Source organism: Nycticebus coucang, chromosome 10, assembly GCF_027406575.1.
Source record: "Nycticebus coucang isolate mNycCou1 chromosome 10, mNycCou1.pri, whole genome shotgun sequence".
In the NCBI taxonomy this organism is placed as follows: Eukaryota; Metazoa; Chordata; class Mammalia; order Primates; family Lorisidae; genus Nycticebus; species Nycticebus coucang.
This window is the reverse complement of record NC_069789.1, coordinates 128,270,621-128,293,406: the sequence shown is the minus strand read 5'-3', so window position 1 is coordinate 128,293,406 and position 22,786 is coordinate 128,270,621. Positions and strand designations below refer to the sequence as shown.

The 22,786-nt window shown below is 44.6% G+C and overlaps 1 protein-coding gene across 8 annotated transcripts in view; it reads left to right on the top strand.

The window, feature by feature from the left end:
• The first annotated feature begins 582 nt into the window (after positions 1-582).
• LSM14A (LSM14A mRNA processing body assembly factor) overlaps positions 583-22,786 on the top strand; it is a 60,507-nt gene continuing 38,303 nt past the window's right edge. For 7 of the 8 annotated variants that reach the window (XM_053608259.1, XM_053608257.1, XM_053608258.1 and 4 more), the window contains exon 1: positions 589-907. In XM_053608259.1, the coding sequence (XP_053464234.1) occupies positions 787-907 (121 nt within the window). In that variant the 5' untranslated portion in view covers positions 589-786. Of the gene's footprint in view, positions 908-22,786 lie in introns of all 8 variants that reach the window. The other variant, XM_053608252.1, reaches the window with a different exon arrangement.

Genomic DNA, 22,786 nt, shown 5'->3' with positions numbered 1-22,786 from the left:
CTACCGAGGATGACAAAGTGAGACTCTGTCTCAAAAAAACAAAAAACAAAGAGAAGGACAGTGCAGGGCTAAAAAGTTGAATCCTTGTGACGGAGTCTCAGCTCTAGAAACAACCTAGGGGGAAACTCTTTGGGCGATGGATGCTGTTAACAGGGTCATGAGAGCTCCATGAGATGCGCAGTTGCCTCAAAAAGGAAAGGACAATGTCTTAAGAGGATGACCAGCAGCTCGCGAGAAGCGTGGAGGTGGGTGTACAACTTTCCAGGTGGAGGGACCCACCTTTGCAAAAGATGTAAGACTCCAGACAAGCTACGATGCGCCTGGAAATGGAAGGTGCAGCTTGTGTCAGAAGGAGGGCTACCCGCGTCTCCGCTCCTGCCCTCGGGGTGCAGGTACGGTACATAAGGCACTTCTCCTTCCCTCCCCAAAACTCCTCCCGGAGGGGTTACTGGGAAGGCCAGCAGGAACCGGGTAGATCAGACCGAGTAAGGCTTACCCGGATACGAGATCAGAGAGGAGCCACAGCCGCCCGCGGCCGGCCAAGTCTCGCGAGAGCGCAGCCTCGCCCTCCCGGCATGCCCCGCGCCGCCGCCGCTGCCGCCGCCGCCGCCGCCGCGGCTAGAGGGCGGGAGGCTGGGGGAGGGTAGCGGAGCCGGCGCCGCCGCCATGTTGGGTCTTAGGCGACTGCTGTAGGCGCCGACGGAGCGAGCGGGCGTGCGGAGCGGCGACAGCGGCGTGGGATCTGCCTCTCTGCGAGCGGCCCGGAGCGGCGGCGGTGGTGGCGCCATGAGCGGGGGCACCCCTTACATCGGTAGCAAGATCAGCCTCATCTCTAAGGCGGAGATCCGCTACGAGGGCATCCTCTACACCATCGACACCGAGAACTCCACCGTAGCCCTCGCCAAAGGTACGGCCGGGCGGGCCTAGGGGTAGCGGGCCAGGCCGGGCGCCTGCTCGGAGCTGCTCCAGCTCTCGGCCGGCTGCGGCCTCTTCGCCTCCCTCCCGCCCTCCCTCCGTCGTCCTCGGGGAGGCCGCTCCCCCTCCGTCCCGCCCGGCCCCGGCTTCGCGGGCCGGGCCCCGGCCTCCTCGAGGCGCCCCGGCTTCCATCCCCGAGGTCTGCGCCTTCAATCTGGGGAACGACAGGACGGAGTGCGCGGCGGGCGGGGCGCCCCTCAAGTCCGAGAACCGGCCGGAGAACACGGAGATACGGGTCTTCCGACTCTGAAATTCGGCGGTTCTGTTGTCTGCCCACTAAACAAAGCCGGAGTATTCAAAGAATTTTTCCGCCTAGTTTGAGTTTAGGGCTGATTAGTCGATTCCATAGCACCCGTTTGCTCACAATACCAATTTCAGCTCGTCGCGATATTCCGCAGGTGAGCCACAAGTTAAATTGCCAAAACTTTGGGTTTGCTGTGCAAATGCAAACATTCTCGAAATGCCGTCGGCACTGTCGAGCAGATCACCTCTTGTCTCATGTGTGGTATTTACCTGTTAAACCGGAATCCTTCTCAAAGTCTGTTGTGCAACCATCTCTGTAGGGTGTACTTTGAAAGTGTTTGCTGCTGCTGTCCCCACGACCCTGTTTCTGGAAATCTAGGGGAAAGGAAGGTTCAGGTTTGATCCCGGACTTTCGTTCAGAAGGCAGATATGGGGAGTGGTGGGTGAGCACCTGGATGGTCGCTGAGAAGAGACCTCTGTTGAGGACGAGGAGGAAGGTGTCTCTACACATAGAATTTGGCATCGCTATAGTCTGTGTGGGGTTTTGTTTCCGTTCACACGTGCTGGGCCTTTTGCTCTGCCAGGAAACCAGAAAGAAAATAAAACTTTAGCTCCAGATGTCAAAGGACATCTCAACTGTTTGGGATACTTAGGGGAAGTGAGATACCACATCTGGTAGAAGAAGGAACTGTATGGCAGGGTTGGGAGAGAGGTTCAAGGATAGGAAGAAAATTTTCTATACCTATAAAGTTTTTTTTTTTTTTTTTTTTTGAGCTAGGGTCTCAAGCTGTCCCCCTGAGTAGGGTGCCATGGCGTCATGGCTCACAACAACCTCCAACTCTTGGGCTCAAGTGATCCTCTTGCCTCAGTTTTTCTATTTTTAGTAGAGATGGATCTCACTCTTACTCAGGCTGGTCTCAAACTCTGAACTCAGGCAATCCACCCGCCTCGGCCTCCCAGAGTGCTGAGATTACAGGCGTGAGCCACCATGCCCGGCCCGAACCTGTAAAATATTTTCAGTCCTTAACTGTTCACAGTCATTTCGCAGTATCAAACAAGTACACATTAAGTGACATTTTTTTGGATGCTGTGGTAGATCCTTTTAAAAGCTCTAATGTTGGGACAAATCTTACCAGGAGAGTCTTTATGTTACAGAACTGTACACCATAAAAGAGAAGTATGAGATGTCCTACAATTGGATTGTAGTGATGGCTGCACAACTCTGTACATTTACTAAAAATAATTGAATTAATTATGCAGTTTAAAAAATTAATTGCCTAGCTGGGCATTGTGGCAGGCACCTGTCCTAACTACTTGGGAGGCTGAGGCAAGAGGATTGCTTGAGTCCAAGAGTCAGGTTGCTGATGTCTATGATGTCACCACACTCTACCCAGGTGACAGTGAGACTGTGTCTCAAAAAATAAATAAATTAAAATAAATCATTGTCTATATTTAAAAGTACTATGAAAAACCAGAGACTACCCCAGATCTTCCCTCTTTGCCTTGAGAAACATCATGACACATTCCCTCATTAAAGCACCTATAGGTTAGTGCTTTATCATCTATTTACAAATCCACTGTATTTTGGGATGCATGATGGTATTTGGTGATTAGTAAAAGACTTGCCTAGTAATGTTTCCTAAATAACTCCTTTTTTTTCTTTTTTTTTTTGAGACAGCTGTCACCCTGGGTAGAGTGTTATGGCATCACAGCTCACAGCAACCTCAAAGTGTTAGGCTTAAGCAATTCTTTTGTCTCAACCTCCCAAGTAGCTGGGACTATAGGCACCCGCCACAATGCCTGGCTATTTTTTGTTGCCATTGTCATTGTTGCTTACCTGGCCCAGGCCAGTTCAAACCCACCAGCCCTGGTGTATGTGGCCAGCGCTGTAACCACTGTGCTATAGGCGCCAAGCCACCACACAGCAGTGCTCTTTCTTTCTTTCTTTCTTTCTTTCTCTCTCTCTCTCTCTTTCTTTCTTTCTTTCTTTTTGAGACAGAGCCTCAAGCTGTCGTCCTGGGTAGAGTGCTGTGGCTTCACAGCTCACAGCTCACAGCAACCTCTAACTCCTGGGCTTAAGTGATTCTCTTCCGCCTCTCAAGTAGCTGGGACTACAGGCGCCTGCTACAATGCCCGGCTATTTTTTGGTTGCAGCCATCGTTGTTTGGTGGGCCCAGGCTGGATTTGAACCTGATGGCTCGGGTGTATGTGGCTGGCGCCTTAGCCACTTAAGCCACAGGCACTGAACCAGCAGTGCTTTTTCTTTTTTTTTTTTTTTTTTTCAGTTTTTGGCCGGGACTAGTTTTGAACCCACCACCTCTGGTATATGGGGCCGGTGCCTTACTCCTTGAGCCACAGGCGCTGCCCCAGCAGTGCTTTTTCCTAGGCAGTATGAATTAATGTTTTAACAGGTTTTAGGAACTTAATTATGTTTGCAAAACCTGTAGTAATCAAATTGGTTTTTGTTTTTGAAAGTCACTATGTTGCCCTCCGTAGAGTGCTGTGGTGTCATAGTTCACAGCAAACCTCAAACTCTTGGGTTTAAGTGATTCTCTTGCCTCAGCCTCCCACGTAGCAGGGACTATAGGCGTTGCCACAACACACAGCTATTTTTTTGTTGCAGTTGTTTAGCTGTCCCGGTCTGGGTTTGCACCTGCCACCCTCAATAGTTGTGGCTGGTGCTATACCCGCTGTGTTACGGGCCCCAAGCAACCAAATCTTGATATATTCTACATATTATCTCATCTAAAACTACCTTATAACTATTCAGTCAATGCTGGACACCTATTTCAAACATCAGGTTTAGAAGTAGGAAGTGTAGGGCGGCGCCTGCGGCTCAGTCAGTAGGGCACCGACCCCATATACCGAGGGTGACGGGTTCAAACCCGGCCCCGGCCAAACTGCAACCAAAAAATAGCCGGGCGTTGTGGCAGGCGCCTGTAGTCCCAGCTACTCGGGAGGCTGAGGCAAGAGAATCGCTTAAGCCCAGGAGTTGGAGGTTGCTGTGAGCTGTGTGAGGCCACGGCACTCTACCGAGGGCCATAAAGTGAGACTCTGTCTCTACAAAAAAAAAAAAGAAGTAGGAAGTATAGGCTGGGCACGGTGGCTCCCACCTGTAATCCCAGCACTTGGGAGGCCAAGGCAGGTGGATTGCCTGAGCTCAAAAGTTAGAGACTAGCCTGAGCAAGAGCAACACCCCCTCTCTAAAAAAATAGCTGGGCGTTGTGGTGGGCACCTGTAGTCCTAGCTACTTGGGAGGCTGAGGCAAGAGGATCTCTTGAACGCAAGAGTTTGAGGATGCTGTGAGCTAAGAAGCCACAGCCCTCTACCAAGGGTGAACAAGTGAGACTCTGTCTCAAAAAAAAAAAAAAAAAGTAGGAAGTGTAAAAATTTAGAATTTACCTGACTTATTGAGTAATTTGATAATCTGAAAATTACACCTTCTGTTTCAAAACTTGAATGAAGAATGATAGTCAAACAGTAAAGCCAAAGGTTTATTCATAGAATTTAGAATACAGTGTGTTAGGGTGTAATTATTCCATTACTCTTTTTATTTATTCATTCACCCTTTTTTTTTTTTTTAAGAAACAGAGTCTCACTTTGTTGCCCTTAGTAGAGTGCTGTGAAGTCACAGCTAACAGCAACCTCCAGCTCTTGGGCTTAGGCAATTCTCTTGCCTTAGCCTCCCGACTAGCTGGGACTACAGGCACCCACCACAACGACCAGCTATTTTTTGTTGCAGTTTGGCTGGGGCTGGGTTTGAACCCGCTGTCCTCGGTATATGGAGCTGGTGCCCTACTTACTGAGTCACAGGCACCACTGCCATTCACTTATTTTTTGAGACAGAGTCTCATTTTGTCACCCTTGGTAGAGTGCTATGGCATCATAGCTCACAGTAACCTCAAAATCTTGGGCTCAGGGCCTGTGGCTCAAGGAGCTAAGGCGCCAGCCACATACACATGAGCTGGCGGGTTTGAATCCAGCCTGGGCCTGCCAAACAACAATGATGGCTGCAACCAAAAAATAGCCCGGCGTTGTAGCGGGTGCCTGTAGTCCCAGCTACTTGAGAGGCTGAGGCAGGAGAATCGCTTGAGCCCAGGAGTTAGAGGTTGCTGTGAGCTGTGGTACCACGACACTCTACCCAGGGTGACAACTTGAGGGTCTGTCTCAAAAAAAAAAAAAAAAAAAAATATATATATATATATATATATATATTGGGCTCAAGTGATCCTCCTGCCTCAGCCTTCCCAGTAGCTAACACTACAGGCACCCACCACAATGCCCAGCTGGTTTTTCTATTTTTGGTAGAAAGGGGGGAGTCTCACTCTTGCTCAGGCTGGTCTTGAATTCTTGAGCTCAGATGATCCACCACCTCGGCCTCCCAGAGTGCTGGGATTATAGGCTTGAGCCACCAAGCCTGGCCCCATTACTCTTTCTAAGACTAAGAGTTAATCTCCCTGAAGCCTTCACCATTGTGCGTGCCTTATAATCTCATCTACTTGAAAGGCTGAGGAAGGAGGATTCCTTGAGCCTAGTTCAAATCCAGTCTGGGGAACATAGAAGACCCTAGCTCTAAGAAAAGAAAAACAAATTGAAGTTAATCTCTTTGAGTAACATTCTTAGAATTTTCTTTAGATTTTCTCTCCTTTGGAGAGAGTTTTTCCTTTTTTATTGTGAAATATAACTAGATTTGATGAAAAGATACATAAGATAAAATGAAATATTTTTAAACAAAGATCTTCGTAACTGCCCCCCAGCACAAGACAGACATTGCCAGCATCCCAGAAGCCTCCTCCCACCTGCATCTACACATCACAACTACCTACCATCTTAAACTTGATAGAAATGTTAACACTGACATTTGTAGTTTTACCATGTAAGTTTATATCCCTAAATATTAGAATTTAGTTTTACCCATTTTTGAGCTTTAATAAATTGAATTATCTCACATATATCTTATATTTGGCTTTTATTGAATAATACTCAGCATGAATATACAAGTTTTTCTTCCATCTTGGATATTTACAATTGACATTTAGATTGCAGGGTTTGGCTATTATGAAGAATGATTTTATAAATATCGGGGCGGGGGGGGGTCATTTGTTTTGTCTCACTCTGTTGCCCAGGCCACAGCAACCTCAACGCCTGGTTTAAGTGATCTTCCTACCTCAACCTCTTAAGTAGCTGGGACTACAGGGTGCCTGCCACAAGGCCAAGCTCATTTTTCTATTTTGAGTAGAGACAGGAGTTTTGCTCTTGCTTAGGCTGATCTCGAACTCCTAAGCTCAAGCAGTCCTCCCTCCTCAGCCTCTCAGAGTGCTGCGTTTATAGGCATGATCCACTGCACCTGGCTGCTTTTTGTTTTTTAAGTTCACTGATGCATGTTTATGTAGTTGTCTTGAGCGTATTTGCATAGAATTTGAACTGTAGGAACTTGGGAGATGTATCTTCATCACAAAAGCCAGGCAGTTTGCCAGAGTAGTTGTTGAGTAGGGTTTTTGTTTGTTTGTTTGTTTAGAGACAAAGTTGTCGCCCTCAGTAGCATGCAGTGGCATCATAGCTCACAGCAACTTCTAGCTCTTGGGCTTAGGCAATTCTCTTGCCTCAACCTCCCAAGTAGCTGGGACTACAGGCGCCCACCACAACACCTGGCTAATTTTTTGTTGCAGTTTGCCAGGGCCGGGTTTGAACCCGCCACCCTCGGTATATGGGGCCAGCACCCTGCTCACTGAGCCACAGGTGCCGCCCTATTGATTAGTTTTTGATTCAGTTATTTGTGTATGTACAGTGTACTTTACCAACAACCATACTTGATACTTGATATGATTTATTTTATTTTATTTTTGAGAAAGAGTCTTACTCTGTTGCCCTGGGTAGAGTGCGATGGAGTCATAGCTCACAGCAGTGTCAAACAGTTGGGCTCAGGTGATCGTCTTACCTTAGCCTCCCTGGTAGCTGGGATGCCTGGCTAATTTTTCTGGTGTTTGTGTTGTTTTGTTTTTTTTGGTGAGACAAGGGTCATGCTTTTGCACAGGCTGGTCTCAAACTTCTGAGCTCAAGCAGTCCACCCACCTTAGTCTCCCAGAGTGCTAGGATTATAGGCATAAGACACCTCCTCACCCAGCCTGTATGATATATTTTAAACAACATGTAGTTGTAGGTGGTTTTTTTTTTTTGTAGAGACAGAGTCTCACTTTATGGCCCTCAGTAGAGTGCCATGGCATCACACAGCTCACAGCAACCTCCAACTCCTGGGCTTAAGCAATTCTCTTGCCGCAGCCTCCCGAGTAGCTGGGGTTACAGGCGCCCGCCACAACGCCCGGCTATTTTTTGGTTGCAGTTCAGCCGGGGCCGGGTTTGAACCCGCCACCCTCGGTATATGGGGCTGGCGCCTTACCAACTGAGCCACAGGCGCTGCCCAGTTGTAGGTGGTTTTAATCTTTGTTTTCCTGATTGCTAATGAGATTGAATACCTCTTCGTATCTTGGCCACTTGGATATCATCTTTATCTTAAAGTACCTTTGAAATCTTTGCCCATTTTTCTATTGAAATGAGTATCTTTTTCTAGTTCTATATTTTGAATGTGAACCCTTTGTTGGATGCATGTATTTCAAGTATCTTTTCCCATTTAATAATTCTTTTGCTAAGCAGAAGTTCTTCATTTTAATGTAAATGTGTTTGTCCGTATTTTTTGTTGTCAGTTTTTTATGGCTAGTGGTCCTTTTCAGGTTTTTTTTGTTTTTATGTTATGGAGATATTTTGATTATCATTTTAAACCTTTCTTTGTTTTGCTTTTTCACCTTGGTGTCTGTAATGTACCTGATATTGATTTTGTATGCGATGTAAGGTATTTAGGTCTTAAATATATCCTGGAACTTTAAACTACTCTTGAAATTTTTTAGCTAATTACATTTGATGTGGTATATATTTTGGTGCTCATATGGCCTGGTTTGCCCTGGTGGGAAGTCCTTATTTACGTCTGTTCCACTGGCATAATTAATAAAAACATCCCGGCCTTCTCTTCCTGGTTCTTCCCAGAGTCAGGAAAAGCTGGGTTGAGAGGGCAAAAAAAAAAAAAAATTAAAAACAAAAATATCCCTTTTCTCTCGTCATGTTCCCACTTTTGGCTCAGTGACCATAGCTCAGTGAGTAGGATGCCAGCCATGTACACAAGCTGGCGGGTTCGAGCCTGGCCTGGGCTTGCCAAACAACAATGACAACTACAACCAAAAAATAGCCAGGCGTTGTGTTGGGCACCTGTAGTCCCAGCTACTTGGGAGGCTGAGGCAAGAGAATCGCTTAAACCCAAGAGTTGGAGGTTGCTGTGAGCTGGGGTCCTTTTCAGCGCCACAGCACTCTACCCAGGGCGACATAGTGAGACTCTGTCTCAAAAAAAAGAAAATGTTCCCACCCTGAATATATATATTGTATGGTCACAGTACATAATCAAAAGTAATTGCAGAGATGTGCTAAGTGAGCGATGCCTTTTATTTTCTGGTAGAGATTACATAGACTAGCTGTATCTACTTTATAAGAGAAACTGAGGTAAGTTTGATCGACTTTCAGTCTTAGAACCTAAGTCTGTGTCAAGTTTTAAAAGTAACCTAGGGCTGGGTGGCGCCTGTGGCTCAAGGAGTAGGGCGCCGGTCCCATATGCCGGAGGTTGTGTGTTCAAACCCAGCCCCGGCCAAAAAACACACACACACACAAAAAAGCAACCTAGGGCCTCTGCACCTGTGGCTCAAGCGACTAAGGCTCCAGCCACATGAACCTGAGCTGGCGGGTTCGAATCCAGCCCGGGCCTGCCAAACAATAATGATGACTGCAACCAAAAAATAGCCAGGTATTGTGGCAGGCGCCTGTAGTCCCAGCTACTTGGGAGGCGGAGGCAGGAGACTCACTTGAGCCCAGGAGTTGGGGGTTGCTGTGAGCTGTGATGCCACTGCACTCTACCCAGGGTGACAGCTTGAGGCTCTGTCTCTCAAAAACAAAAAACAAAAGCAACCTAGGGAGACTTTGATGTTAATCTGTTAAGTATGTTTACAGATAATATGAGTTTCAGTTTGTTTCTGCAGTTTGTTGCAATTTGTAGTCTTTATCAGAGCTCTGAGTTTATTTTCTCCCTAGTGCTGATCATGACCTATATATTTGCATATGTGTTTATTGTCTGTCTTCACCTTTCCTCTCACTTCCAGAGTCTGAGCTGCTGGAATGAAAGAATGTTTATTCAATGAGTGAATAAATGGAAATCATTTAGCATGTTTAGCTTATTAATCTTACAGAAGTCTCCAGTTGGAGATACCTCCAAATAATGCTTTTCTGTGTTCACAATTATATTTCCCTTAAAATTGAAACGTCACCACCCCCACCCCCCAGTGAGAAATTTTGAAGAATTTCAGTGAGTAGGGAAGCAAGAGGATGAAATCTAATAATAGCATTATTAGGGAGATAAACTTTTACCTTGTGACACAAGCACAATTATTTTTATTTAAAGTTTAAAGGAAGAGGCTCGGCGCCTATGGCTCAAGTGGCTAAGGCGCCAGCCGCATACACCTGACTTGGCGGGTTCGAATCCAGCCTGGGCCCGCCAAACAACAATGATGGCTGCAACCAAAAAATAGCCGGGCGTTGTGGCAGGCGCCTGTAGTCCCAGCTACTTGGGAGGCGGAGACAGGAGACTCGCTTGAGCCCAAGAGTTTGAGGTTGCTGTGAGCTATGATGCCATGGCACTCTAACTAGGGCGACAGCTTGAGGCTCTGTCTCAAAAAAACAAAAAAAAAGTAAACCTGCTATACTTTAATTGCATTTCCTCTTTTCTACCTATTTCTATATTTCTAGTCTTCCCTTTATAGCAGTACCCATTGAAGAACTTGTCTACACCACTTGCATTCACTCTTTTTTGACCTCACTTCACCTAGGTTTTTATTCCTACAGATAAGAATTTTTTTTTTTTTTTTTTTTTTGTAGAGACAAAGTCTCACTTTATTGCCCTCAGTAGAGTGCTGTAGCGTCACAGCTCACAGCAACCTCCAACTCCTGGGCTCAGGCAATTCTCTTGCCTCAGCCTCCTGAGTAGCTGGGACTACAGGCACCTGCCACAATGCCCAGCTATTTTTTTGTTGCAGTTTGGCTGGGGCCGGGGTGAGCCCTGCCACCCTCAGTACATGGGGCCGGCACGCTACTCACTGAGCCACAGGCGTTGCCCTAGTGGGTGACAGATTTTCTTAGGGAACTTACGTTTTCTTAATTGCTCGACTGGTTGGCCGTATCATTGCAGATTAAGACTCTTGTTTCTTTAGAACTCTGATGTTACTGCTTTGTTGCCCTCTAACATTCTGTTGGTGTTGTGAGTCTGTTCTCAGTCACTTTTCTCTCTGGAAGCTTTTAGAATTCTGGATCCCTGGAATTCGCAAATGTGACCAATTGTTTTTTACTGTTATTGTTTCTTCCTGAGTTTTTCTCTGTGGGCCTTGTGAATCCGAACACTAAAATCTCTTTTAAAAATTCATTTTTCCAGGTGGCACCTGTGGCTCAAAGGGGTAGGGTGCCGGCCCCATATGCCAGAGGTGGCGGGTTCAAACCCAGCCCCGGCCAAAAAAAAAAAAATTTCATTTTTCCCTCATTCTTTCTTTTCTCTCCAGCTGTCTCAGATTATCTGTTTTTTATTTTTTTCTGTTTCTCCCATTCCTTGCTCTTGTGTGTGTGTGTGTGTGTGTGTGTGTGTGTTTTAATTCCTATTGGATGCACTTTTTTCTCTTATATTTTCATATCTCTGTTTCTGATTTTATCATTTGGAAGCTTGAATGTAAAGCAGCCAACGTAAGGAAAAAATGCCCAACTGAAAGCAGCTTAAAAAGTCAAGATTAAACATCAAAAGATGAAAAAAAAGTCAAGATTAAACTTAGACTGCTGGGTAAAGATAGCAGACTGGACATGGTTTTCCTTTTCCTTACTTTTGATAAATCCTACCAAAACTACATGAGAGGGACTTTTTAAGGGGGCATAAATTCTTTTTTTTAAGAGACAGAGTCTCACTTTGTCACCCTTAGTAGAGTACTGTGCCGTCACAGCTCACAGCAACCTCTAGCTCTTGGGCTTAGGACAGCTATTCTCAACCTGTGGGTCGAGACCCCTTTGTAACAATGAAAATACATCGCAACATTAGGAAGGTTGAGAACCACTGGCTTAGGCGATTCTCTTGCCTCAGCCTCCTGAGTAACTGGGACTACAGGCGCTTGCCACAACGCCCAGCTATTTTTTGTTACAGTTTGGCCCGGGCCTGGTTCGCTGGATATATGGGGCCTGCGCCCTACCTACTGAGCCACAGATGCCACCCAGAGGCATAAATTCTTAAAAGACAAAGAAGATTTGGAAAGAAGATGGCATCAACAAAATTTGGGAGCCCAAAAAGCGAATAGAGGAGTTTAAATAACTTCTTAGCAAAATCGAGAGAGCTGTAACCTAAGCAGGCAGTGGGTGAAGCCAGGATTTATACCCCTAATTCCTAAAAGGCTCAGAAATTGACATCAACAGGTACTAAAAGATGGTGAAGTAATGGGATGAGGCGGAGCTATAAAAACTTGGAGGATTAACCCAAAGTTTGTTTAAACAGGAGTCAGATTTTCAAATCTCCTTTTTGTACTTGACACAACTAGATACCCTGGTACTCTCTGGAGAGGATAAAGTAGAGGTTCTGGAGAAATGCAGCCACACTTGAAAACAAGTTCCACACTGCTGACAGCACTGAGTGAACGTAGACACACTGGATGCTGAGACACTCACATGGAGACTGTTAATCTATTCCTGTCTTGTTAAGTGACGGGTTTCTTTAACAGGAATTATTTGTAATACTAACTTGTACTAGATGTAAGTAGTTATATGCGATTACATAGTTTTTCTCTTTTGCTCTTAACAGCTTTATTAAATATAATTTATATACTATAGAATTTACCCTTATTATAAGTGTGTTATAATTACATTACAATGGGGATTTTGCAGCCATCACCAAACTCCAGTTTTAGAATAATTTCATCAATTCAAAGTTTGTGCCTGGATAGTCAGTAGTTGCTCCCACTCTCAGTTCTAGGCAGCCTCTGATCTGCTTTCCATTCTATAGACTTGACTTTTGTTTTTAGTATGTAAGTTGCACTGATGGGTTTTGTAATACCAAAATATTATTGTGTTTTTAGAAACCTTAAACTTCAAAGAACTGTATTTTCTCTTTATCAACTTGAATAACTACCTAGTATTTAACAGGTTCTTTTTTTTTTTTTTTGAGACAGAGTCTTTCTTATTAACCCTCGGTAGAATGCCATGGTGTGACAGCTCAAGCAAACTCCAAATCCTTGGGCTTAGGTGATTCTCTTGCCTCAGCCTCCCGAGTAGCTGGTATTACAGGCACCCGCCACAACACCCGGCTATTTTTTTTTTGCAGTTTGGCCGGGGCTGGGTTTGAACCCATCACCCTCCGTATATGGGACCAGCACCTTACCCACCGAGCCACAGGCGCTGTCCAACAGGTTCTTTAGATTTCAGGAAGTTTACTTAAATCCTCTGAAATTATAGGCAACTTTGTTTACGTGTGTAAGCTTTTGGGGAGAGAATTCATAGATTTTTTTTTTCTGGGCGGCTCCTGTGGCTCAGGAGTAGGGCGCCGGTCCCATATGCCGGAGGTGGCGGGTTCAAACCCAGCCCCGGCCAAAAAAAAAACCGAAAGAAAGAATAGAATTTTTTCTTTCTTTTTTTTTTTTTATTATGTAATCAAGTAAAGGAAGAATTCATTGATTTTATTAGTTTTCCAAGACCTAGATAAATAAAACCTACCTTCTCTATGTCTAAGATAAAAAGCTGTAATATGTCCTCTTACTTTTCTTCCTTTGCCCTATTTTCTAGATTTTATCTAATTTGGAGTATAAGTTACGAGTTGTTATGTTTTGTTTTGTTTTTTGTTTGTTTTTGAGACAGAGTCACCAGCTATTGCCCTGTTAAGAGTCCTGTGGTGTCATAGCTCACAGCGACTTACAACTCTTAGGCTCAAGTGATCCTCTTTCCTCAGTTTTTCTATTTTTTTTTTTTTTTTTTGTAGAGACGGAGTCTCACTTTATGGCCCTAGGTAGAGTGCCATGGCCTCACACAGCTCACAGCAACCTCCAACTCCAGGGCTTAGGCAATTCTCCTGCCTCATCCTCCCAAGTAGCTGGGACTACAGGCGCCCGCCACAACGCCCGGCTATTTTTTGTTGCAGTTTGGCCAGGGCTGGGTTTGAACCCGCCACCGTCGGTATATGGGGCCGGCGCCCTGCTCACTGAGCCACAGGCACCGCCCAGTTTTTCTATTTTTAGTAGAGACGGGGTTTCACTCTTGCTCAGGCTGGTCTCAAACTCCTGAACTCAAGCAATCCACCAGCCAGCCTCCCAGAGTGCTGGGATTACAGACGTGAGCCACCTCACCAGGCCTACAAGTTGTTACTATTTGTTTGTATTATTAAAGTCCCTTAAGAGCAGTTTTATTAACAATATTGATTTCCATAAAACTAAGTTATATTTCACAATTCATCACTTCTGAATTAGTTTGGCCTGAAAAATTTTTTTGCAACAAAAAATACTTTAGATTATTATTGTGGGGTGCATGTCTGCTAATAACATGTGTAATATTTGCCTTACCAAGTATGTTTTTCACCTTACTCCTTTTTTTTTTTTTTTTGAGACAGAGTATCACTTTGTCATCCTCAGTAGAGTGTCATGGCGTCATAGCTCACAGCAACCTCAAACTCTTGGGCTCAAACCATTCTCTTGTCTTAGCCTCCCAAGTAGCTGGAACTACAGGTGCCAGTGACAAGACCCAGTTTTGTTTGTTTGTTTGTTTTGAGTGAGACTCTGTCTCACTTTGTTGCCCTCGGTAGAGTGCTGTGGCATCACAGCTCACGGCACCTCCAGCTCTTGGGCTTAGGTGATTCGCTTGCCTCAGCCTCCCGAGTAGCTGGGACTACAGGCATCTGCCACAACACCCGGCTGTTAAGACCCAGCTATTTTCTTTTCTTTTTCTGTTTCTTTTTTTTTTTTTTTTTTTTTTAAGACCCAGCTATTTTCAACATGCCTGTGTTGTACTGAGTATCCTTGTTGATCCAAAGAATCAAGCCTTTCTTGAGCTCAGGAAAATTTGGGGGGCAGGGCACATGGCCACTTTTATCAGTGCCTCCTGGCTTGTCAGACCCTTCTCTAGTACCCTAAGTGCCAGGCAGATGCATGCTTCGTCTTTCTCCCCCTTTTCTATGCTTCCTATTTATTATAATAAGCTCTTCATTCAAGAGAATTATTTAATGTCTAGTATGACTGTATACTAGGTGCTGGGAAACAAAAGAGATCTGTACAGACAAGATGCTTGAGGACACAGCATTTATGCTGGGGCCTGATAAAATCGTCAGAATTAGCTCCATAAAGAGAATCTAGACAAAGTATATACCGTCTGTGGCCTCCAGGAGCTCATAGTCTATCAGGAAGCAAACACAACTGTGATGTCATACTGATTTATACAAAATCCAAAACTAAAATCTTATTCTTGCTCACAACATTTGCACCCACTCATTTGAAGTAGGACCATACTAGCTGTCATTTAGATCTTCATATCCATCAAGTTCCTTCAGATTTGGGGCCTTTCCACAAGGTTCTCTTAAGTTAGAATGCTCCTCCCCTTCTCTCATGGCCGACACTGAAGAAATGAACTGCGCAGCAGATTAAGAGGTCATGAGGATAAGCACTGACAGCTCTGGAATGCTCAAGTGCCAATGAGAAAGTATCAAATAACCAACTCAGTCTGCTGCTCTCACCTTTTCTTACTTTGCTTCCACTGCTAAATTTACATCTACTTTGTTTATTGAGTTTGTCATTGAATGTCATTGATAACATGTTTTCTTAGTGAATCATAAGGAGCCATTGGAACTTTTCAGCCAGTAAAGTGACATGTCAGAGCCTAGCTTTAGGAAGTTCAGGAATTCCGTTAGGAATGGGATTGGGATTGGGAATGGATTGGGATTGGGAACAGTAGAATCAGTTTGTCTATTTTCTTTGTCTCTTTAAAGAAGCAGTGGCTATTCACAGGCTCAATCATAGCACACCATTGCCTTGAACTCCTGGGCTCAAATGATCTTCCTGGCTCACCCTCCTGACTAGCTGGGACTACAGGCATGTGCCACCATCATCCTGGCTTCAGATTGCTTCAGACTGGCTATCTTTAAGAGTTTGGGAAAGAGGAAATGTGGGTTTAAACTGGTTTTGTGCTTATCAAAGCCTTATCTAATTATGTCTTACTATCTTACTACCTGGCATCAGCATCCTTTCCCTCTTTGTTCCTTGTACATAGCAAATTAACTACTTGTTGATCACCTGAAGGGTTACTTCTTTCTGAAAATTTTTCTTGTTCAGAAAATGTATAGTTGAATTACTTGATATTTAATGGCAGTGTAACAACTGAAGACAATATTACTGGCTGGGCACCTGTGGCTCAAGCAGCTAAAGCACCAGCCACATATACCTAAGCTGGCGGGTTCAAATCCAGCTTGGGCCTGCCAAACAACAATGACAGCTGCAACCAAAAAATAGCTGGGTGTTGTGTCGGGCACCTGTAGTCCCAGCTACTTGGGAGACGGAGGCAGGAGAATCACTTGAGCCCAGGAGTTGGAGGTTGCTGTGAGCTGTGATGCCAGGGTACTTTACCCAGGGCAATAGCTTGAGGCCCTGTCTCAAAAAAAAAAAAAAAAGAATATTGTATTCCTTTAATTAGTAATCCAGATTAATGCAGATCAACTTTCTTTTGACATCCTGTGCTTTATAGCAATGTTTCAGAATCTCTTACTTACAGTTTCAGAGAGATTCTTTGTAATGTGTTTTGCTTTTTTTTTTTTTTTTAGAGAGACAGTCTCACTTTGTTGCCCTTGGTAGAACGCTGTGGTGTCACAGTTCACAGCAACCTCCAACTCCTGGGCTTACGCGATTCTCTTGCCTCCACCTCCCAACTAGCTAGCTGGGACTGCAGGCATCCGCCACAATGCCTGGCTATTTTTTTGTTGGCAATTGTCATCGTTTAGCTGGCCCCAGCCAGGTTCGAACCCTCCAGCCTCAGTGCATGTGGCTGGCACCGTAGCCATTGTACTACGGGCGCCGAGCCTCCCTAATTTCTCATTCTCACTTTAAAATCTGTCTGAAATTTTCCTAGGTGAGTAGAGATTATCTAAGTAAATCTGTGTATATATTAGTAATCCAAGGGGAGGAATCTTGCAGAGAGTAAGCAAGTGAAGTTGCAAATGAGAGATGCTCATTAGCTGAGTGAGGTCTCAAACCTGTAATTGTGGGGGACTGCAGGAAGGAAGGGGGAAAAATGAAGACAATGAAATACATTAATGGAAAGGACAAGGTGGGCTCCAACAAGATGGCTTTGGGTTTTTTAAGTCAAAATGCTTTACAGTTAAGAGGTAAGGATTTAATATTATTGGTTCTGTTTCTAAGAAGAACCCTGACTCATACAAAAATATCTAAGTTGAGACTTAGAATAGCTTAGGTATAGATAGAAGAAATAGTAGGCAGAAAAACTGGTCTGTGTACTGAGAGTAATGAGATGGGTTGGAACTTCAAGTTTGAAGAAGTAGATTAGGACCAGGTGTTACAGTTGAGCTGATCCTTGACTAAAGAGTTTTTTTTTTCATCATTATTATTTTTTTATTGTTAAATCATAGCTGTGTACATTAGTGCAATCAAGGGGTACGGTGTGCTGGTTTCATACACAATCTGAAATATTCTCATCAAACTGTTCAACTTAGCCTTCATGGCATTTTCTTAGTTATTGTATGTAGACATTTGTATTCTGCATTTAGTAAGTTTCGCCTGTACCCATTAAGAGTTGTTTTTTTTTTTTTTTCCAGTTTTTGGCTGGGGCTGGGCTTGAACCTACCACCTCCAGCATATGGAGCCGTCACCCTACTCCATTGAGCCACAGGCGCCACCCTTGACTAAAGAGCTTTAAGGTTACATTATAAATGATATTCTAAATTTTCATTTGAACTTGGCCTTAGTTTCTTAACTTGCTTTGTTAGCCTTTTTTTTTTTTTTTTTTTTTTTTGAGACAGAGTCTCACTATGTTGCCCTTGGTAGAGTACTGTTGCATCACAGCTCACAGCAACCTCAAACTCTTGGGCTTAAGCGATTCTCTTGCCTCAGCCTCCCGAGTAGCTGGGACGACAGGCGCCCACCACAACTCCCAGCTATTTTTGTTGTTGTTGCAGTTGTCATTGTTTAGCAAGCCTGGGCTGGTTTTGAACCTTCCAGCCTTGGTGTATATGGCAGGTACCTAACTACAGGTACCGAGCCTGACCCTGTTCTTTTAAAACAATAATCATGGCATGTGTTTCTTTTTTTTTTTTTTTTAAGAGAGAGAGTCTCACTCTATTGCCTTCGGTAGAGTGCCATGGTGTCACAGCTCACCTCAACCTCCAACTCCTGGGCTTAGGCGATTCTCCTGCCTCAGCCTCCCGAGTAGCTGTGACTATAGGTGCCTGCCACAATGCCCGGCTATTTTTTGGTTGCAGTTTGGCTGGGGCTGGGCTCGAACCTGCTACCCTCGGTATATGGGGCCAGCACCCTACCCACTGAGCCACAGGTACCACCCGTGGCATGTATTTCTATTAGTAAATCTTTACTATTGTTTCTAGCCAGAAGTAGAAAATTGGGGCTAAGTGTGGTGTCTCACACCCATAATCTCAGCCCTCTGGGATGCTGAGTTTACTGACAAAATTCCCTGACTTAGCAGTTGCATAAGAGCTGATTCCATGCTGCAGCAGAATACTTCTGTTCTCTGCCTTCTCTGTACTTGTCATGCCTCCCTTCTTTGCCTTGACTGCCCTTCAGGACTTCTCACTTATTCTGTAGTGTTTTCTTTCAGCTATGTATGCCTTACTGAACTCTCCTGTTCAACTTGGTTTTTTTTTGTGTGGTTTTTGGCCGGGGCTGGGTTTGAACCCGCCACCTACGGCATATGGGACCAGCGCCCTACTCCTTGAGCCACAGGCGCCGCCCTATTCAACTTGTTTTATACACTACTACAAGAATTGTATTCTGTTGGAAAGCCCAAATCTGATTACATCAGCCTTCCAGGTGTGTGCAAATCATTTTCATTCCATGGTTTCTATTTTCATGCTTTTTCAATTTGCCTCATTTGGTATAAGATAGAAATTTTCTTCATTCATGGTATTTTGGTAGTATGCCTTTAGTTTTAAACTCTACTGTGGTTTATTTTTGGGACCTCAAATAACAAATTTAATAGCCTTTGATGGGTGGCACAAGAGGCTAAGGCGCCAACCACATACACCAGAGCTGGAAGGTTTGAATCCGGCCCAGGCCTGCCAAACAATGACAACTACAACCAAAAAATAGCTGGGCGTTGTGGTGGACGCCTGTAGTCCCAGCTACTCGAGAGGCAGAGAGAGGAGAATCGCTTGAGCCCAGGAGTTTGAGGGTGCTGTGAGCTATGATGCCACGCCACTCTACCCAAAGCAACAGCTTGAGGCTCTGTCTCAAAAAAGAAAAGAAAATAAAAGCCTTTGATTATTAATTTATAAACTAACAAAAAAATGTTGTCAAGTTACTCTGTACCGTACTTGATATGATGGAAGGTGAAAGTGTAAGCTTACGTGCTGCTACTTTCGTGTTTTCCTCTGTCTCTACTCATTTTCATCCCCTAATTTTTGTTAGAATACTGTGTAATGTGCTATTCTAATTTAGTCACACTTGGTAACTTTGTAGCCCTTTCCAGACTATTAAATTTATTTTCTGTTCTAGACTGAGAATAAATTATCATGTATACTTACATGCTTAAATTAATTTATTGTCCATCTCTTATCTTTTGATACCACTGTTTCTGTGAATTCTTTATTTTGATTTAGCAAAGCTGAAGTCTCTGGCTTATCGTGCGTTCACTTTTTCTGGAAATACAATGAAAGCTTTTGATCAAATTTAAGTCTCCATGTCAGAAAATTTCTATTCTTTCATATCTTATTGTATTACATATGTTTATATTTTCTCTCTCTCTCTTTTTTTTTTTTTTTGTAGTTTTGGCCGGGGCTGAGTTTGAACCTGCCACCTCCAGCATGTGGGGCCGGCGCCCTACCCCTTTGAGCCACAGACGCTGCCCTCAGTTTTTCTCTTTTTTTTTTCGTTGCAGTTTGGCTGGGGCTGGTTTTGAACCTGCCACCCTTGGTATATAGGGCTGGCACCTGACTCACTGAGCAACAGGTGCCACCCCTTATATTTTCTCTTATTTATTTTATTCACTGTTAAGTAATTGTTAGCAGTAAACTGTTAGATCTCTATAACCCTTTATTGCTGAGCTGCTTTTTCTTTACATCTTGTTTGCTTTTTCTGTATTAGTGACTTGTTTTTATTGCATTAATTGTTCTATTTGTTGTTGATGCATTTATTAATTGTGATGTTATATTTGTGTTATTTTCTTCCCTTAATTCGGCATGGTACCTTTTTAGTGTCCTTTTGATCTTGAGAGTCATATGTTTTGTATATATTTGTGTGTGTATTTTTTTTTTTTAAAACATTGAAGCAATTCTTTTTTTTTTTTTTTTTTTTGACACAGAGCCTCAAGCTGTTGCCCTGGGTAGAGTGCCGTGGCATCACAGCTCATAGCAACCTCCAACTCCTAGGCTCAAGCGATTCTCCTGCCTCAGCCTCCCAAGTAGCTGTGACTACAGGCACCTGCCACAACACCCGGCCATTTTTTGGTTGCAGCCGTCATTATTGTTTGACAGGTCCAGGCTGGATTCGAACCCGCCAGCTCAGGTGTATGTGGCTGGCACCTTAGCCGCTTGAGCCACAGGCGCCGAGCCTATTAAAGCAATTCTTTCAGAAATTTTCTTGTTCTGTTTTCGTGTGCTACATATTAGTCATGCATATATTTCACGTACCTTTTGAAAATTGGGTCCTTGGGTGGCACCTGTGGCTCAAAGGAGTAGGGCGCCGGCCCCGTATGCCAGAGGTGGTGGGTTCAAACCCAGCCCCAGCCAAAAACTGCAAAAAAAAAGAAAAAGAAAATTGGGTCCTTTCTCATTGTCTCTCTTTTTTGGTTTCTTTCCTTTCTTCATTGTGTTCATCTCTTTTCCCTTTTTTTCTTACTTTTGTGTTTCTTTTTCTGTAAAATTTTTCTTATTTTCATGCTTCTGCTTTTTCTCCTTACCTTATACCTTTCAGTACCTGCTACTTGCTTAAATATGGAGTGCAGATTTCTCCTGGAGTTCTCTGAGTTCACCTGGCTATAGTGTGAATGGTTTTGTTAGGCCTTGAAAACCTAATAGAACTTCTCTGTGATTTTTTAGGTAGGCCTTTGAGTTTTTATCTCCCTCTACTTCAAGATTAACTAATGTCCTCCTTTGTGGGGGTGACTTTATTTGTTGTGGTGGTGCTGAAGTTGGGGTGAGATTAATGTATTTATAATTTTCTTAGTCCTTTCTATTCCATTTGTATAAAGATCAAAAGTATAAAATCCTGCCTGGTGAAATACTGTTTGGTTAGTAGGAGAAGGGGAGGTCTGGAGCATTCTGCATTGTCGCCCCTTATCACACTTGTTTTCCTCCATCTACCAAATTGCAGGATGCCAGTCAAAATTTCTGTGGGGAGGTAACAGGCAGGGGGTACTACATATGGATCCTGGGCTTAGTCTTCTAGTTTGGACTAATTAGTGCTGTGTCTGAATGATACTTTTTTAGAGACAGAGTCTCACTTTATCGCCCTGGGTAGAGTGCTGTGGCATCACAGCTCACAGCAACCTCCAACTCTTGGGCTTACGTGATTCTCTTGCCTCAGCCTCCCAGGTAGCTGAGACTACAGGTGCCTGCTACAATGCCTGGCTATTTTTTTGTTGCAGTTTGGCCGGGGCTGGGTTCGAACCCGCCACCCTCTTGCCACAGGCACCACCCCTGAATGATACTTTTTAATAAAATTTTGTGGTATGAGTTCAAAATCTATTCTTTTTTTTTTTTGACACAGAATCTCACTATGTTGCCCTGGGTAGAGTGCTATGGAACCACAGCTCACAGCAACCTCAAACTCTTGGGCTTAAGCAATTCTCTTGCTTCAGCCTCCTAAGTAGCTGGGACTACAGGCGCCCGCCACAGTGCCCTGCTATTTTTTGTTGCAGTTGTCATTGTTGTTTAACTGGCCGGGGCCAGGTTTGAACCCACAAGCCTTGGTGTATGTGGCTGGCGCCATAACCACTGTGCTACGGGTGCTGAGCCAAGAGATCTATTCTTTTTTTTTTTTTTTGTAGAGACAGAGTCTTACTTTATTGCCCTTGGTAGAGTGCCGTGGCCTCACACAGCTCACAGCAACCTCCAACTCCTGGACTTAGGCGATTCTCTTGCCTCAGCCTACCAAGTAGCTGGGATTACAGGCACCCGCCACAACGCCCGGCTATTTTTTGGTTGCAGTTCAGCCGGGGCCGGGTTTGAACCCACCACCCTCGGCATATGGGGCCGGTGCCCTACCCGCTGAGCCACAGGCGCCGCCCTCTTTTTTTTTTTTAAGAGACAAAGTCTTACTTTTTTGCTCTCGGTAGAGTGCTCTAGTGTCACAGCTCACAACAACCTCCAGCTCTTGGGCTAACAGGTTACGGGTTTGAACCCACCACCCTCAGTATATGAGACCAGCACCCTACCCACTGAGCCATAGGCGCTGCCCAAATCTATTCTTTTATTTATTTTTTTTTTTGTAGAGACAGAGTCTCACTTATGGCCCTCGGTAGAGTGCCATGGCCTCACACAGCTCATAGCAACCTCCAACTCCTGGGCTTAAGCGATTCTCTTGCCTCAGCCTCCCGAGCAGCTGGGACTACAGGCGCCCGCCACAACACCCGGCTATTTTTTGGTTGCAGTTTGGCCGGGGCTCTCCACCCTCGGTATATGGGGCCGGCGCCTTACTGACTGAGCCACAGGCGCCGCCCGCCCAAATCTATTCTTGATTTAAGGATTTTTTTTTTTTTTACGTTTTTTTTTTGCAGTTTTTGGCCAGGGCTAGATTTGAACCTGCCACCGCCAGCATATGGGGCCAGTGCCCTACTCCTTGAGCCATAGGGGCCACCCGATTTAAGGATTTTTAACAACTTTTTTTTTTTTTTTGGTAGAGACAGAGTCTCACTTTATGGCCCTCGGTAGAGTGCCGTGGCCTCACACAGCTCACAGCAACCTCCAACTTCTGGGCTCAAGCGATTCTCTTGCCTCAGCCTCCCGAGTAGCTGGGACTACAGGCGCCTGCCACAACGCCCGGCTATTTTTCTGGTTGCAGTTTGTCAGGGGCCAGGCTTGAACCCGCCACCCTCGGTATATGGGGCCGGTGCCTTACCGACTGAGCCACAGGCACCGCCCAGGACTTTTAACAACTTTTTATTTTCTTTAGTTTGGGTGAGAAATTAAAAAGGGGGGATTGTCTGGGTTTGTTCAAATCGTGGCAGTGAAGCCCAGAGATGAGGCCAGGTTTAATGAAAGGGGAGAGTGACCCCCTTGGCAATGCAAAGATGGAGTCTG